General features: G+C 35.1%; 1 protein-coding gene across 1 annotated transcript in view; it reads left to right on the top strand.

Moving 5' to 3' along the window:
* The window catches only part of Glys (glycogen [starch] synthase), a 101,923-nt gene that overhangs the window by 78,552 nt on the left and 4,292 nt on the right, over positions 1–19,079 (top strand). The window contains exons 8-11 of the mRNA XM_069835146.1: positions 873–1,039; positions 11,022–11,214; positions 15,333–15,507; positions 17,713–17,924. Of these exons, the coding sequence (XP_069691247.1) occupies positions 873–1,039; positions 11,022–11,214; positions 15,333–15,507; positions 17,713–17,924 (747 nt within the window). The remainder of the gene's footprint in view (positions 1–872; positions 1,040–11,021; positions 11,215–15,332; positions 15,508–17,712; positions 17,925–19,079) is intronic.

The raw sequence follows: 19,079 nt of genomic DNA, 5'->3' as shown, positions 1-19,079 counted from the left end.
CTTTAAACGTGTGATTATCCAGTTGTGACATTCAGAGCCATCCTTTTATGTATATTCTTTTGAGTTCCAAGAAAAGAATGGCGATATGTGTATTAAGTAGGCCTACTTTTAAATATCTTATCCACCAAACTGCAGCAAATTAAAGAACCAATCATTTCTTTCGTTTGTAACTACTTATTGTAATCTTTTCTTGTGGCTGACACAAACATTTCTGCAACCTTTATATTTATGTATGAAATAGTATTTCTGTGTGTGTTTGCACGCACTGTTCATGATATTGAAGTGTTAATATCTCAGAACATGCATAAAACTAAAGGAAAATATTTATTTGTTCGGCATGCAATATTATAGTTAAGTTTTATAAATGTATACAAAAAGATAGTTTGATTTTCACATAAGTCTGGTTATCCATTAGTATATAAAGTAGTTCACATGTTGCAGTCATTTGTATTTTTATATATGGGTGGAATCCTGCAACAACAGACAAACCAGCAATTTTATAGAAATTATATTTTGATATTATTTGCAGGCATATATTTGAAATGTTTTTGTGTTATGTTTGCTATGCAATTGCGTTTATTTTGTTTGTGAGTGGTTATTTATTCAATATTGTTAAAAGAATTGTCCATCAATTTTGAAGCAGACAGAGTCTGTAAAAAAAAATTTAGAAACGTGTATGTACATATTAAATAATAAAATTGTACTTCGAGCTTGAATATTTCATGTACTGCACTGCTTAGACAAACGAACCTGTAAGTTTAATTGGTGTAAAATCTAAATAATTGTACTGAGATTATATTACAGATAAGTGAATTGCATAAGGCTGTGTAATTACATTGTATTATTAATTTTGCTTTTGGATATTGTTACAGTCAACACATCCAGATGTTACTGTGGTCGCATTCCTCATCTTTCCAGCGAAAACCAATAATTTTAATGTCGAAAGCTTACGTGGACATGCAGTAACAAAGAGTCTTCGGGAAACTTTAAACGATATTCAGCAAAACATGGGCAAAAGGATGTATGAAGTGTGTCTCAGGTAATGGCATATTAAAAGTGAGACATTTGTGAATTCAAGCATTCCACTACTAAAATATAGAAATTAATCTCGTAAGTTTTCAATTTTGTTTACATTTTATAGGTATTGTACAATTATGAATAATCACTAACAAGTCTCATTGTTCACTATTTGTCACTTTACCATTCCTGATAATTTGGTTAAGATTACAGTAAGATCAAGTAGAATTTATAATAGGAAGAAATGTTTGATTTTTGGCAAACACTGGCAAACCTATCTGTAATAACAATTTTTAATACCCACCAAATAAAATACAGGTTGATATGGGAATGTTTTCAAGCTCTATAAGATAGGCCTACATTTTTCATCTCAGAACTGTATTGAGTTGCTTATCAGCACTCAAATTGGCTCCTAATTCTTGGAAAGTCCATGGAGAATTTGTAATGAAAGAACATGTTTGAATGGATTAGTAAAAAAATATTAAACAGGATAATAAACTGTTGTATTTGGGTGGGGGGGGGGGGGGGACTGAAAAATTAGACGAATTATTGGTTAAAGTGCTAGAAATACTCTGCCTGAAGTCAATGTCAATGGAACAGAAGGTTAGCACAGAAAAGCTATTTGGATAATAATTACTGTACTAGTTTTGCTCAAGCAGAATGATGCTGAGCATGTAAGATGCTGGTTGCTCAGCTTGACGTACCAAGGATGCAGTATTTGGTCAGTTAGAGCAAGCATCTCATACTTGGTGCCAGTGAGATGCTGTCAAAAGTACTGTAATAGTGTAATAATATGTTCAGCTGGGATTTTTATGTAGTTGAATACAGAATGTAAATCATGAAAAATATGTAATATTATATGAGTAAACCAAATGCCTTATTAAGTAACATTTATCATGTTTACAATGTGATGGCTTAGACATTGAAGGATTACTTTTACCTTACTGCACAATATATAATTATATATATAATTTAGATAGACTGTTACTGGCTTAAATGCCAGAACAGGATATTGGAAACCAGCCAACCATAATTCAATATTTTCTGAGGTCACTGATTGCCACTTTGTCAGACAAATTATGCTTGTAGACAGAAAATATCCTTTTCACTGTACTCTGGGTTATACTTTAACAGAGGAATTTCCTTTGAGTACATAGTACAAACTGATAGACATTGAATATCTTGGTTTTGCAGCGACCATCTCAATATACATCATCATCATCATCATCATCATCATCATCATCATCATCATCATCATCATCCTTCATGCATTAGGAAATTGATTCCTGTAGCAGCTACTGAAATTGGTCCATCCATCTTTTGGCTGGTCTTCCAATATCTCTTCTTCCCCGAGGTTTATATTTCCAAAACTTATATGGTATCCTGTCCTCCTGCATCCTTGAAATGTGAGACATCCATGTATTTCTATATTCTTCTATTTTGTTGTTTAATTCATATATCTCAAGTTCTTCTCTTATTTCTTCGTTTCTTTTATGTTCTATTTTCCTGTAACCTGCTACGCTTCTCAAAAATTTCATCTCATTTGTTTGTAATCTAGAGGCATCTCTCTTTTTCATAACCCATGTTTCGCTTCCATATAGTAAACTGGGCACTGACATCACCTTATAAAATTTTAACAATGTATCTTTTCTAGCTTTTGATTTCAGGGTTCTTCTTATTGTTCCATTTATGTAATTAAATTTTTCTATTTTTTCTTTTTGATCATAGTCTCCTTTATAAGATAAGGTAACACCCAAAAATTTAAATTTATTTACCTGTTCTATGATATTGTTTCCTATTACTATTTTAGATCTTACAGGAGATATGCCACAAAATGCCATAGTTTTAGTCTTATGTACAGATATCTCCATATTATAGTTCTTATTTATTTTCCATAACTCATGTACTGCTCTCTGTAGGTTATTTTCATTATTTGCTATTACTACCTGATCGTCAGCGAATAGCATCGTCATTATGAAATTATCTTCATTAAAATTCTGTGTATAGTTCTTTATTTTTATTTTCCATTTTCTTAATATTTCGTCCATATATATATTGAATAGAATCGGCGACATACTGCAGCCTTGTCTCAAACCTAAGTTAACTTCCTCTACTCTTATCTGTGTATCACCAGCTATTTGTATTTTAGAATTATTATATATGTTTCTAATCACTTCAACTAGATGCAATGGAATACCTCTATTATACAGGGTGTTTCAAAAATACGGGGCATAATTTCAGGTATGTATTTCCCACGTGTAGACAATCAAAATCGTTCATTACAACATGTGTCCGGAAATGCTTTATTTCCGAGTTATGGCCTTCACAACATTGAAATTCACCAGAACGTTTTTTTTTTTCCGCAAGTCATTGCCGTCAAAGGAGACATTAAGAGGGCACCCTGATAGTTCATTCCGAGGCGAAGGTTACATTCAGTGTTGTGTAGGCGTTAGACTGTGCGACATGTATTCAAATCAAGAGCTGGCAGAGATACACTTCATGTACAGTAAGGCGGACGGCAATGCTGCGCTGGCTCGTCGTTTGTACCAGGAGAGGTACCCACAGCGACAATGTCCAGATGGGAAGACATTTGTACGTCTCCATTACCGTCTGTGCGAGTATGGAAAATTTAACTCTCCTGGTTTGGGAAGGGGACGTCTAAGATCTACAACTCCAGAAGTTCAGGAGGAGATTCTGGAGGCTGTGAACATGACTCCTTCTATCAGCACACGAAGGGTAGCGTTGCAAGTCAATGTTCCTCATACGACTGATTTATTCGTCTCCGGTGCCTGATTTGGAATCCTTCGGAATCGAATTGTGGCATGTTCTGAGTACATATGCAATATTCCTGGAGTTTGGGATCGTGTTCGCAGGTCAATGAGACATCGATGTGAGGTCTGTATTCAAGCAGGAGGTGGACATTTTGAACATCTTCTGTAATGACAACGAACTGCGGAAAGAAAAACGTTCCGGTGAATTTCAATGTTGTGAAGGCCATAACTCGGAAATGAAGCATTTCCGGACACATGTTTTAATGAACTATTTTGATTGTCTACATGTGGGAAATACATACCTAAAATTATGCCCCGTATTTTTTAAACACCCTGTATAATATTCTCCATAATTCATTTCTATTTATTCTATCAAACGCCTTAATATAATCAATAAATGTTAAATGCGTTTCTCTATTAAATTCTTTATGCTTTTCTATTATTTGTTGTAATACAAATATGTTATCTATACAGCTTCTTCCTTTCCAAAAGCCTGCTTGTTCTTCCATTATTATCGCTTCACTTATAGGTTTTAGCCTTTCTGTTATTATTTTGGAGTAAATTTTATACGCTGCATTTAGTAGAGATATTCCTCTATAGTTTTCGAATTTAGATTTGTCTCCTTTTTTGAATATTGGTTGTATAATTGTCATTTTCCATTCTTCAGGTATTTGTCTCTGTATCCAACATTTATTAAAAAATTCCAGACATCTTATTTTAAAATTTTTGGATGCATATTTAAATAATTCACTGTTCAGTTTATCACTTCCCGTTGCCTTCCTATTTTTTGTATTTCGCAAAGCTATCTCCAATTCCTCTAATTCTATTTCATCTACATTTGTTCCAAGTCTGTTATTTATCTCTTCCTTTTCATTAATATTGTCTTTATCTTCTAATGTTAGCAGTTGTTTATAATATTCCAGCCATTGTTGATGTTTGATTATTTTAATATTTGCTACATCTCTTTCAGTACAATTCAGATGCCTAATTATTTTATAAGATAGTTCTTGCTTTCCATGTACATCATTTTCTATTTCCGTTATAAAATTATCCCATCTATCTTTATGCATCTTCCGACTTAACCTTTTAACAACTGCTGCTTGTCTTTTATATTCAATTAAGCTGTCATTTGTCTGTTGTTGTAAATACTTTAAATATAATCTCTTTTTATTATTTACTTCTGTTTTAAGTTCTTCTGTGCATATCATTGGTCCTTTATTTCTCCTCTTCATTATTTTTTTCTTTCCCAAGGCTTCATGTGCTGCTGTGTTTAATATTAATTTCAATTGTTTCCATTCGTCTTCGATGTCATTCTTGTTTGGTACCTCCTTTGTTTTCTCTTCTAACCGTCTCTGGTATAATTCTTTGATAGATTGTTGTTTTAGTAAATATATTTTATATGCTTCCTTTTATTCAGAATTCTGTTTCCTACTAGGCTTATACCACCTAGTTTTAAAGTTCACTTTTGCCTGCAACAGATAATGATCTGTATTTATTTCATACCCTCTATATACTCTAACGTCCTTGAACAGTTTTGCTGTTTTGTGATTAGCTAAGAAATAGTCAATAATTGTTCTTGTCTCTCTTGCTGCCCATGTGTATTTATGTATCTCCTTATGTTGGAAGAATGTATTCATTATCCTAAAGTTGTTATACAACGCAAAATCTCTCAAAAGACGTCCGTTACTGTTTATAACTTGTTCTCCTGAATGTCCTATTATATCTTGGATAGCTTCCTTCCCAATTCTTGCGTTATAGTCGCCTCCTATTATAATATAATCATTCTTATTTATTCTGTCTAATATATTTTGTACATCGTTGTAAAATTTTTCATTATCCTCTTTTCTTCCCTCTTCCGGGGCATATATTGCTATACATGATAGATATCCTCTTGCTATTTTGAACCTTGCAGTACATATTCTTTCATTAATCCAACTGTAACTTGTTAATCTATTTTTCCAAGATTTATGCAGCATGATAGCTACTCCCGCCTGTGCTCTTATATTTTGTTCTACTCTACTATATATAATTGTATATTCTCCTAAATCTTGTGTTCCATGAAGTTTTTTCTTAGTTTCGCTTAAAAATGCTATACTTATTTTCCTTTCATTTAGTATCGCTTCTATCTCATTTTCTTTATTCGCTAAACCTCTCACATTCCAAGTTATTATATTCACTTGTTCATGAATACCGAAAGTCTTGTCCTTTTTCCATAGCTTAGTCGTCATATTATTATGTGATCGGGGTCCATTATTCTGTAGCTTACCAGTAATTGAGATTTCATCTGACCGCCTTACGAGGGCTGTGCAGATATAGTTGGACGGTGGGGTTGCCACCTTTCAGCATTCCAACCTGCATGGTTTTATTTCAGGGTACCTTCCCTTACGCAGTATCTAGTAATTAGATCTCCGATGTCGCCGTTGGTCCTTAAGAACTCTTCCGCCGCGCATCTAGATGCGGAGCCTGCTTCCACTTCGCATCATTCTGTCAGACCTTAGCTGAGGTAATCCTTAGCAGCTCTGACAGAACCCCCCGTCTCTCATTTGTTCGCTGACCCATGTTGCCGAAGGGGTTAATACCACAACCTTGACATGGGTTACTCAGCTTAACAGGTTCCACCGCTAGTAGGTGAGAGTGGAGTTGAGATGCAGAGGCTAGAGGACCTCTCTTGTAGAGGTTCTTATAATCGCTTGCATCCCCTTGGAACCCATCCTTACACAATTCCTTTTTCGAGCTGGTAGGATTCTGCATCTGCGTTACAAGCACTTCTTCGAAAAACTTAGGTGCATATTTTTTGTATGAAGTGTGCTCCACACATCTTGGTTCCAATTGTGATTTCAAGAAACGTCCAATTTTTTTGTTGCATATTTCATAAATTACAACTTTAGTGTTGGTTGTTGGCGAATTTTTTTATCTTGTCCAGCAACTTTAATTTTTGACTTGAATGATGCTATAGGAACTTACTATAACTTAATATCAGACTTTCACTTTAAACAGCTTCACAAGAGTGAGGTTGTAAACAGGTATGTAAGTCTCATTATGAGTAGACTTGAGTGTGGTGGAGGAGGCATGTATTTGAGTTACTTTTAATCCAAATAGAGTGAAGTTTTCTTATATACCTACTTTTTTTAAAAAACCTTGACTATCTGAGAGGATTTTTCCCTATGTTGTAGTTATTGACACATTCCTTTTGGCTGTTATATCCACCCATAATTCAACAAATTTACAATCAATACACAAATACAATAGAAAGCCACAAAATACTTCATTTTTATGTAAAATCATATGAAATACGTAAAATAAAAACTCAAATTATCCTAATATGGTGACTCATTGATATTTGTATTTTCTGAGCATCTATGTGGCTAGGAATACAATATGTATTTACATAGAAATTTCAGTTCTAGTAGTATGAAACGTGAAGAGAAAGACTTAGTGAAGTTGAAATTTCTTAACAAGGAGAATGATTAAGTGCGAAGGTGAAAATGAAAAGTGAAATATCAGGATGAGCTAAGGACCATTTTATAATGTTAAGCTTGCATAAAGTCACTTGCAAAAATATGTTGTTATTGTTATTGTTGTTCTCGAATGGCAATTAAAAGTTGATTTGCATCTTTCTTTCTCTAGCTTCCCAATAAAGTGATTCAATGTTGTTTTAACCCAAATCACGTAAAGTGAAGACATTGTATACATATGTGTTGTTCTTCTTATTATTGTAGTCCAGTTTGTCACAGAGGAGAAGGTACTATTTGTTCAGAATTTCATTTTTGTTACATATTGAGCAGTTATTTATCGTTGTTAAGTTCAATTTGTTGAGATGTTCATTGACACAATTATATCCTGTAAACAATCAGAAATATGCTACTGCTTTTCTTCATTGACTTTTCCATACAGTTTCCTTTTCAATTCTTCAGTGTTGTTGTTTATTTCCAACCTTCTGTAGTGGTTCTTGGTCATCTACTGAATTAGTTGTTAATGGAAATAAAACACCATAATCCTATGTTACAGGAGTGGAAATTTTCAGTGGTTCATAAAACAGCCATTGTCCAGGATAATGGTAGCATTTACAAATATCCCGTTCATTTCATCTTAAAACATTTATCCATACAATTTTAAACTGTAGTAGATTGGCAGTACGCAGCAAAAGCCACCTCAGAGAAAAATACTGTAGCACATGAGTTGTTGTATTAGTTATGGAGTCATCTTTTAAGTACAGAAGTAACCCATAGAAGAAACATAAACAACGAAAGAAGAAGAAACAGGATATAATAAAGTAAAGGAAGATTAAAGGAGAGAGACACTTCACCCACAACAGATTATTTTTTCTTAAAATAAACATTGTTCGCAGTTACCTACATTTAAACATGTATATCTATGAGACAATTTAAGTTATAAATGTACTTCAGTTTTCCCAAGTTTCTACAGCATCCTAAGAAATGGCATGATAAATTTCATATTTGAATTGTCAACAACACCCATGCCAGATAGTTTTTTGTTTCTCTTGAAAATTTATGTTTTTGGACTACGGTTGTTTTTCCAAAAAAAAAAAAAAAAAAAAAACCCCTTCATATTTAATCTCATTAAATAATTATATATACATGAATCACTATAGTTGTCATCAGTTTCCAAAAATTTTTGTTTATATTGGCTGTGCCTGCTACTGCCACAACACAGCCCCAGTTATAGACCTTGCAGATAATTTCAGGGGTCTCAATTATGCTTTTAAGCACGTCTTTCTGGACAGTCACAAGTGTTTTGACATTGAGATCTGAAAGCGACTGTAAAGTTACTCCAGCTGAGATTTCTATTATTTTCGTTTCTTCCTTTGGCAGATAGCATTCTGACTTCGCTTGTGAGACTTTATTATAACGTAGATATATGTTACTCTTTCTTTCTTTATCTCTCCTACGTATACTATTATACATTCTTTAGTTAAATTATTTTCTAAAAAGAAAGCCAGAGCTATTTATGAGGAGTATGAAATGGCAAGAAATGGAATGAGTCATGCATTTTTTTTTTTTATTGTTGTAGCTCTGCAAGGGGTCATTTTTCTCACTATTTTTGCAGAGTCTCTTTTCCCTGATACTAAGAAATATTTGAGCAGCCACAGTTAGCTCCTGGTCTTACAATTCTCTAATCAGAGATTGTAACCTTTTCTGTGTGCTTTTTAAATCACAGTCTTCAAGAAGTTTTCTCGATCTTCCTCCTTTTGAGGTGGATTGAAGTGGATTATCATCTTGGGTTTTAGATTTTACTGCACTACAGACATTTTCTGCATATATTAATTCTTTTTGCGACCAATTTGATTGGTTTGTTAGAAACTTGTTTTTATTTTTGAACTTGCTCTCCATCTGTCACGTAATTGGCATTTAAATGCCTCTAGTGTCATTTTGATGCTCCTTAAAACATTACTAGGGTAGTCCTTAATATTTAGTTTACCTAAAACATAGTATACCTGTTGATCCTGAGTCTTTGTTTTGTCACTCTTCACGTCATGTAAGTCCCTATGTGTCATGGCTGGGTGGTGTAGCTCGTGCATCCCTATAAATTATATGGAATATCTAAAAGGGAGCCGAAGAGAGCTGCCTATGGAAACATTCCCACAAATCTACATAAATTTATATATTATTTTAATGTAGACCATAAATATAATGAAGACATCCGACAAGAACTAAATATTGCAGCCATTACAGAGACAATCCACAAGTATCGGAGCAACTGGCATGAGCATGTTCTACGGATGCCAAATGATAGACTACCCAGGAGATTATTAAATTACAGACCCCTTGGATACCGAGATCGTGGACGCCCGAAGAAGCGATGGAGAGACCAGCTTTTCACCTGAGACGGAACAGGCCAAATGGCCTAAACCCTGATAGCTATTGATGATGATGATTCTAATGTACCGAAGTACATATGATATTTCCATGCAGATATTCTGCGTTATCATACGATGTAAGAGTAATGGAACAGAGAAAAATTCTCTCCGGCACCGGGATTTGAACCCGGGTTTTCAGCTCTACGTGCTGATGCTTTATCCTCTAAGCCACACCGGATACCACCCCGGCATCGGACAGAATCGTCTCAGATTAAGCTCCAACTCTTGGGTTCCCTCTTACATCGTATGATAACGCAGAATATCTGCATGGAAATATCATATGTACTTCGGTACATTAAAATAATATATATGATATGCGTAAATCACTTCGTGATTTAAGACGGCGCTTATTCCGTCGGATCCCGGCCAACTAGTCACTCATAACGAGTGCACCTCAGCACATGTGTGGACTTCAGTCCTACGTTCATAGACATCTATGATGTAGTGCAGAGGGCGGCCACTAGAGGGAACCCAAGAGTTGGAGCTTAATCTGAGACGATTCTGTCCGACGCCGGGGTGGTATCCGGTGTGGCTTAGAGGATAAAGCATCAGCACGTAGAGCTGAAAACCCGGGTTCAAATCCCGGTGCCGGAGAGAATTTTTCTCCGTTCCATTACTCTTACATCGTACATAAATTTAGCTAAATTATGATGTGGGAAAGAAAACATAAATTTTTATAATCCTAATCTAAGTTTAGAAAAGTAGAAACTTTTGCTTACTTTATACTACTTAATTTGTAGATTGTCGTTAAAATATTAAGACAAATGAGTTTTGGTAGCCATAATTAGAAAGTAAATGCCTGAAACTTCCATTTCTATGTCTGAAATGTTAACATAATGAAAAACTAAGAAGTCATTGACCTTTTAACTTCAGTGCCAAAACACAACTAGCAAGAAGTAACAACACTCCTTCAAGGAAGTGCGGAGTTAGACAAAGAAAAGATACAAACAATGTTTATATTTCATTACCAGGAGTTAGAATTCTTCAGCTCTAAACATTTCTTAAGAGGGCCAGCATTAGCTGCATTAGAATTGTATTCAGCATCAATTCTTTTAGGAAGCAAGGAGGAGAATGGAGTTCATCCAAGTTCCTGGGTGTTAGACTGCTGCTGCTGCTGCTGCTCGGAAGGGGAGAGGGATTTATATATATATGACATGTTTTTCCACCTAGAATTGCATTTTGGCCTGTTGTGCATCATCGTCTTTATCATTGTTATTATGGCTGCAGTGGTTGTGCTGATGGTGGCAATGACATTGACAATAATTAATATCGCATCAAGGCCCATGTTTGCAGAGTATTTTCTCCCACAACTTAATAGTTAACACACAGAAAATATGTGCTAAATTTGTTTTTAGTGGAAGATTACCCAACCCAAGTGAACTTCTGCAGAAAGACGACTTGGTGAAAATCAAACGATGTATATATGCACTGCAGAGGGATGGTTTGCCTCCAATTACAACACACAATGTAGTAGATGACTGGAATGATCCTGTTCTCAATGCTGTAAGACGTTGCCAGCTATTCAACACAGTCCACGACCGTGTAAAGGTGAGATACTAATTTATACTAATGCAAAATTGGTATTGGAGATAGATACAGATATTGGAGAAAAAATGGGAGTATAAGGATACAGTACTTCAGTTATTCATAGATTTCAAAAAGGCGTATGACTCGGTTAAGAGAGAAGTTTTATATAATATTCTTATTGATTTTGGTATTCCCAAGAAACTAGTTCGATTAATTAAAATGTGTCTTAGTGAAACTTACAGCAGAGTCCGTATAGGCCAGTTTCTATCTGATGCTTTTCCAATTCACTGCGGGCTAAAGCAGGGAGATGCACTATCACCTTTACTTTTTAACTTCGCTCTAGAATATGCCATTAGGAAAGTTCAGGATAACACAGAGGGTTTGGAATTGAATGGGTTACATCACCTTCTTGTCTATGCGGATGACGTGAATATGTTAGGAGAAAATCCACAAACGATTAGGGGAAACGCGGAAATTCTAGTTGAAGCAAGTAAAGCGATTGGGTTGGAAGTAAATCCCAAAAAGACTAAGTATATGATTATGTCTCGTGACCACAATATAGTACGAAATGGAACTATAAAAATTGGAGATTTATCATTCGAAGAGGTGGAAAAATTCAAATATCTTGGATCAACAGTAACAAACATAAATGACACTCGGGAGGAAATTAAACGCAGAATAAATATGGGAAATGCCTGTTATTATTCAGTTGAGAAGCTTTTGTCATCTAGTCTTCTGTCAAAAAATCTGAAAGTTAGAATTTATAAAACAGTTATATTACCGGTTGTTCTGTATGGTTGTGAAACTTCGACTCTCACTTTGAGAGAGGAACAGAGATTAAGGGTGTTTGAGAATAAGGTTCTTAGGAAAATATTTGGGGCTAAGAGGGATGAAGTTACAGGAGAATGGAGAAAGTTACACAACACAGGGCTACACGCATTGTATACTTCACCTGACATAATTAGGACCATAAAATCCAGATGTTTGAGATGGGCAGGACATGTAGCACGTATGGGCGAATCCAGAAATCCATATAGAGTGTTAGTTGGAAGGCCAGAGGGCAAAAGACCTTTGGGGAGGCCGAGACGTAGATGGGAAGATAATATTAAAATGGATTTGAGGGAGGTAGGATATGATGGTAGAGACTGGATTAATCTTGCTCAGGATAGGGACCAATGGCGGGCTTATGTGAGGGCGGCAATGAACCTCCGGGTTCCTTAAAAGCAGTAAGTAAGTAAGTAATGCAAAATTATAATAAGCATTGTTACTTTTACTGCATCAACTAAATTTTACATAAAAAGGCAGTAATATTTCCTTCTTCATAAATGTGTTCATTAAGGTTGTCAAATGTGGCAGATGGATGAACAAATGTTCTCACTACTTTTTTATCTTTTGTCTTCTCGTATTTCAGTGCCATCTCATTTTCCAATTTGAGCTTTTCTCCGCAATTACATACTTCTTGGTTAGGAGATAAGACTGAATCTTGTTTCATGCACAATCTGTTCAGGTGTTAGCATATCAGTGTGGACTCGGTGAATGACCAGCCTCAACAATTTCTTGTACTGTGTTGTACAATATTTGTCCTTAACAAAGTTGGCATGATGTTATCATAGAAACGGAAGTTTGTTTGTTTATTGCCTTTAATTCTTTTCATGTAGATGTTTGTTTATTATCTTTAACTCTTTTCATATAGAATTTCAGGTAAATCACTTGCAGTTCAGGAGATTTTCGAATAAAATAAAGTGACTATGTGATGTTTTTGAGAAGTGGAAAAATGTGAGCTCCAGTAAATAAATGCCTCCAGAAAAATTAAAAAAAAGGTTTAACACCCAGCGAAATCCATCAAATATGTTCGGTTTGTTGGAAGATGATGCCCTTCATATCAATGGTGATTTTACTCATAGATGTAGAAAGATAACATATATGTTTTAATTTTTGAACAGAGGTCAGACAATTACTGGGCAACATTACGCAAGGAGAGGAAAATGTCTCATGGAATTTTCTTTTCTCTTTTATTCACAAAAGTATAATTGCTATGAATGTAATTACAATTCTGAATTTAAATTTATTGAACATCCATCCCTCTTATTTCCCTGAATTTGTCTCTAGTGACTCATTTGTTTTTAAAACTCAAAGAATATCTCACAGGGAAAATGTTTGAGAAAGATGACTGTGTCATGATGGCTGTGGAAGATTTCTTCACACACCAAAGTACAGGATTTAAATAAAAGAAAGTGTAACATTACTAGAACATAGGTGGGGGAAGTGTCTTACAGTTCAAGAGGAATAGAGTGGTATGGAACTGCAAATTCTCCTTTCCTCCTGAAGGAAGCAGTACTTTGAATTCTTTCTTCTGATAAATCCATCATCATTGGCTGGTTTGAACCCACATTTCTTTGGTCCAGCAGCAGACTTGGTGAATACTAGACCAGGTTGAGTGGAAGAGAAGGCCTCATGGGGTTGAGTGGAAGAGAAGGCCTCATGGCCTTAACTCTGCCAGGCAAAATAAACCTACTGCTACTACTACTACTACCAACAGCATTTGGCTTGTTGAATGATTAAAATGATCTGCATTATGTGTGCCGGTTCTCTGATTTAAATCCGAGTGCAATGGATTTTTAAAGGCATCAATTCTTCACCAAATATATTCTATGTCATAGATTATTAGGCCCTAAAGGTACTCTCACCACCCATAGTGTATGCAGTAATGAAAGCATTCAGCTGCTTCATCCAACCATGGCTACATTTACTTGCTAGCTTTAAATACACATGATATCCAAAAATTAAGTATCAATTTTGTAGAAATAGGACGTTTAGGAGTAAGATTGTATGATAGCACATTGCAGGTACATTGTTGGGTATGTATACTGTGTAGTTGGCTGCTGGAGTCCGTGTATTGGCTTTGTGACAACAACTAAAGATGGGGATGTGACAGAGCATGTGACTTCTTTGTGTGGGGATTTATTAAGGGATGTATGTTCACCCAACCCATTACTACATTGGTGAAGCTCCGAAACTAATTGTACAATCTGCTGGACCACCACAACACTGACAATGCTCCAAAATGCTTTTCACTCCACTGCTGACAGATGAGAGATGTGTTGCAATGAGAATGATGCACATGTTGAAAGTAATGTGTAACGAACAATATCAGTAACCTACAATTACTGTTTCAACAAAATCCATATTTAATTTTTGGACTCTGTATAGTGAAAGTGGTGGTGGTGTTCTTCTTCTTCTTCTTCTTCTTCTTCTTCTTCTTCTTCTTCTTCTTCTTCTTCTTCTTCTTCTTCTTCTTGTATATCCTATTGGAACTTCAGACACAGTAGTCATTCATAAATAAAGAAGTATATGGATGTAACTTACAGCATAATATTCTTGATTGTTACATTGCCTCTAACTTTAGAATAATTTAACTTTGAAATTTCCATTTTTACATTCTATCATCACTTCTTTCCATTTGCATAAGATTTGTGCTCATAATGTTAAAAACCACTAGTAATAACACACGATCATTGTGTGTACTTTCTTTGGGTGAACTAAGTTTGATTCTAGGCTCGATCTTGTGGTAGATAAGATAGCTTACATAGGTTGGTTTTATTGAAATACTACTGCCATTCTGTCATTTCTTCATTGTTAGCTCGTAACTAATGAGAAAAAAGTCAGTTCCCACATCAATAACTTCTAGCATATGATGCTACTGATGCTACTTCATGTGGTAGTGTTGGTGGTACCTGTCAGACACAATTTGGAATTTCTCATTTGCAAAGCAAAGTCAAAAGACAAACTCCGCATTTTGAGATTTTTTCTTCTCCACTCTGTCTTAGGGTAGTGATTGACAGAACTATTATCTACCAACAATACTATTACCATTACACCATACCATCACCACTACTGTTACTACGAGAAAATGTCTGGCCTAGTCAGTTCCCACATCAATAACTTCTAACACCTGGTGCTGTCATATAAAGACGAGTTACTTCACATGATAGTGGCGGTGCAGCTTTGGTGTGTTGCTGGTGGTGGTGCATATTTACCATTTTCAATTAATTACTACTATTTTTACCACTACTAGTCTGCTGCTGCCATTATTTTATAGCATACATTTCATACCATTTAATTATTTATTTATTTTCCAGATTGTTTTCCATCCTGAATTCCTGTCTTCCACAAACCCTCTGTTTGGGTTAGATTATGAGGAATTTGTTCGAGGCTGCCATCTGGGTGTTTTCCCCAGTTACTATGAACCCTGGGGTTACACTCCTGCAGAGTGCACTGTAATGGGTATTCCATCCATTACCACCAATCTTTCAGGTGAGAAGGAAATTTCTTGTTCAGATCTCATTATATTAATACCATATTTACCCGCGTAATAGACGCACTTTTTTTTTTTTTCTATTTTTGTAACAAAAAACTAGGGTGCGTATATGGTCCGCGACTAATTTATATATTGATTGCATCACTCTTAAGACGAGCTATAGTTAGCAACAGTTGTATAAACAGATGATAACTTGTAACAATGAATACAGCGACAATAAGACAAGACACTTTATTGTTATTGTTAACACTAGCCTTACCTCATTCACTGTCAGGTTCAGCATCACTGCAGATGTTCTAAGAATACTATGTTATTAATTGGGAAGTACCTATATTTTGCACATGTACAAAAAAGAACCAATCACGATTGTAGTGGTACCACACATTTTGTTAAAAACTTAATTTAAACATAAGCAGTGCATCCAATCTTACGACTTTCGATGTTATTGAAACTATCTTCGTTTAAAATGAGATGCGTCTATTATGTGGGTTTTTTTTTTTTTTTTTTTTTTTTTTTTTTTTTAAATAATTTTAACGTGAAAAATTTGGGGTGCATTCATTATGCGGGGTGTCCATTATGCAGGTAAATATGGTACTACTCACTCAAGTTAAATCTGCGTCCAGAAAGAATGTGAATCACTGTTCCTTCTGGCTCTGGCCTTTGCGACCTATGAGTAAATATTAAGCTGATAAAGAGATGTTTACTGTTCGTGCCAGCAAGTTATATGAGGTAATGGTGAATACACGTGTATAGGAGGTGCTGAAAGTGTTGTACCTGTATAAATACTGTGAAAGTGTTGATATTATGCACCATATTTTTTACACCTTATATATATTACCTCATTCATGGCATTATCTCTCGTAACATGACCTCACTCATAGACAAAAAGTAGGTTATATACTAACAACTAGAGCAATTAGCGCTACCAGCGCTCGTCTCTTGCATTCATGGGACGCAAATTCAACTTGGAGACACAGTATGTCTCATCTTCAGAGGTTGAATGGTTATTATGCTTACTCGTAGACTAAAGAGGATGAGTTCAGATTTACAGATGGAGAAAAAATATGTGTGTGCATTATCACGGATTATAATATGTTGAAATTTGGCTCTGTCTCTGTCACACTGCATCTCTCTTTTACCCATCCTCACTTCACCATCCTTCCTTTTATTTTCTCAAATACAAAATATAGGAGAAAGTTTTTGTGATAGTGCAAAATATCAATTCAGCAACACAACATTCAGTTCCAACAGTCTCTGTGATTAACATACCCTTCCTTCCCTTTTTGTGTGTGTGCATGTGTTCATCGATGCATGCATTAGTGCGTGTTTAAAACTCAGTTTAGCATGTCTGACAGTGCAGTGAGCATGCCAGGTTCAAATTCTGGTTGGGACAAGTTACTAGGTTTGGATCATTTCCGAGGTTTTCCTCATCCAATTAAAGCAGAATTCCTGGATAACTAAAGGCATAGAATCTCGGACTCATTTCGTTATCATTAATTTCAACTTCATCTATCATCAGTCAATAATTTCAGATTAATACAGGATGGAGGAGGATGTAGTACCATTGACTTTTATACAGACGGCATCATTTTAAAGAGGCTGCAGAACTCTCAGAGAATACTTACAGGAATGCGGTCTTATGCAGTTAAACAATCACCCCTATGAAAGGAGTGATAAACATAATAAGCCTCAAGATGCAGTGCAAGCCTTCAAGCTCCTCTTCCGTAAAATAATAAAAAAAAAAACATCTTTCCATATTTATTCTTCTGTCCTTTCTACTTGTTCTTATCCCCATGAATTTTCGTAATGAATTACTATCTCAAAAAATCCAAGAATGTTTGCATTTAATCTCTGAATAATAAAATTAGTATTCATAAATTTAGCTGGTTGTCAACATCTATATGCAATATGGTCTCTAAAAACCTTTCTGGACTCTGCATTTCTGACATGGGATCATAAGTAAAGCAGAATTTAATAACCTCGACGATGTTATGATAATCAAATGTGGTTAAATGAGTTCACTTTTCACGTGGATGAGTTATCGGATGTAAATATTGAAGTCTGCTCTTTCTGGGACAGGATTCTTTTATGTGTTGTAAATCGACTTTGGGCTTCCAGTTTTATTTCTCTTCAGAAGAAAGCTATGCTAGGACTTTTTATCATAAAAATCAATTGTTATACTGACAATATATTATTTGCAGGTTTTGGCTGCTTCATGCAGGAACACATAGCTGATCCAATGAGTTATGGAATTTATGTTGTGGACCGACGTTTCATTTCACTTGAAGGATCTGTACAACAGCTTGCACAGTTCATGTATGATTTTGCTAAACTCAACCGACGTCAGAGAATCATCCAGCGTAATCGAACAGAACGCCTTAGTGACCTCCTGGACTGGAGAAATCTTGGAATTGTAAGTTAAAATTAATACTGTCATTTGGCACACTGTTTCTATTGTGTAAATCGGTGTGTTATAATCATCTACCTTTCAAGTAATAGACCTAGAGGTCTGTTACAGTCTCCCGCCATCTTCAGAATAGTTGACTCACATATCATCTTCCTTTGGGGATGTATGGTAGCATCTGTTTTGGTATCCTGGAATGTTGCATTCTATTGACGTGTTCTATAACGAATTTTGTCTATAGTCATAGAAATACCAGTATTCAGCTATAGCTCTATTATTATTATTATTATTATTATTATTATTATTATTATTGTTGTTGTTGTTGTTGTTGTTATTTTGGGTAACATTAGTAGCAAAAGAACTACTGTAGCTAGATATTGTAGAATAGACTTCGTGAGAATACAGGAGGTTAGGTTAGATGGGAATATCATATCACCAATAAATTACTTGTTGTACTATGAGGAAGGAAACAGTGATCACCAGGGAACGGATTTATATGGACTAAAAATATATGAAATATGTAAATATATATGTAGTTATTTTTACCAAAATATGGAATTAAATATGGATTTTTACCAAAATATGGAATTAAATATGGACTTAAAATTATAAAAAAATGACTATGTACGTTAAATATTGGTACATTTTAATCAAACTAAACAAAAAATATAATGGACGTACCTTATCTTCCAATGTAGTTTCAACAAAACACAATTTTTATTGTCTGTTACCATAACAATAGGTTACAAACATTTCTTTCAAGTGCTGAAAAGTGAATCTTCTTCTATTGTCTCTGAGGATAGATTTATACTGACTAAAAGAGCGTTCGACGTCACAAGAAGTAACTGGTACATAATTCAATTTCACAATGTCTGCTGGGGATAAGTCCAAGTTAATCTTCACTGTTGATTCACCACTCATCACAGCAACAACCTTTTGTAGTTCTTCATATCCAGGGTTTTTTGAAAGTACAGTGTCCACCTTAGCTCTTACTGCATCTGCAACTTTACCTCTACCACGATTCAGTTGTTCCACAGTACTATTTATAATTTCAAAACTTTCAGATAGTGAAAGGTGCCTATTTTGGAGACTTTTGAGCGTTTTTATGATGCATGAAAATGTATGCTGAATGTGAGCTAAGTCATTCTTCACACTTATGTCACA

This window comes from Periplaneta americana, chromosome 9, assembly GCF_040183065.1.
Source record: "Periplaneta americana isolate PAMFEO1 chromosome 9, P.americana_PAMFEO1_priV1, whole genome shotgun sequence".
Classification (NCBI taxonomy): Eukaryota; Metazoa; Arthropoda; class Insecta; order Blattodea; family Blattidae; genus Periplaneta; species Periplaneta americana.
This window is presented reverse-complemented; position numbering and strand designations above follow the sequence as displayed.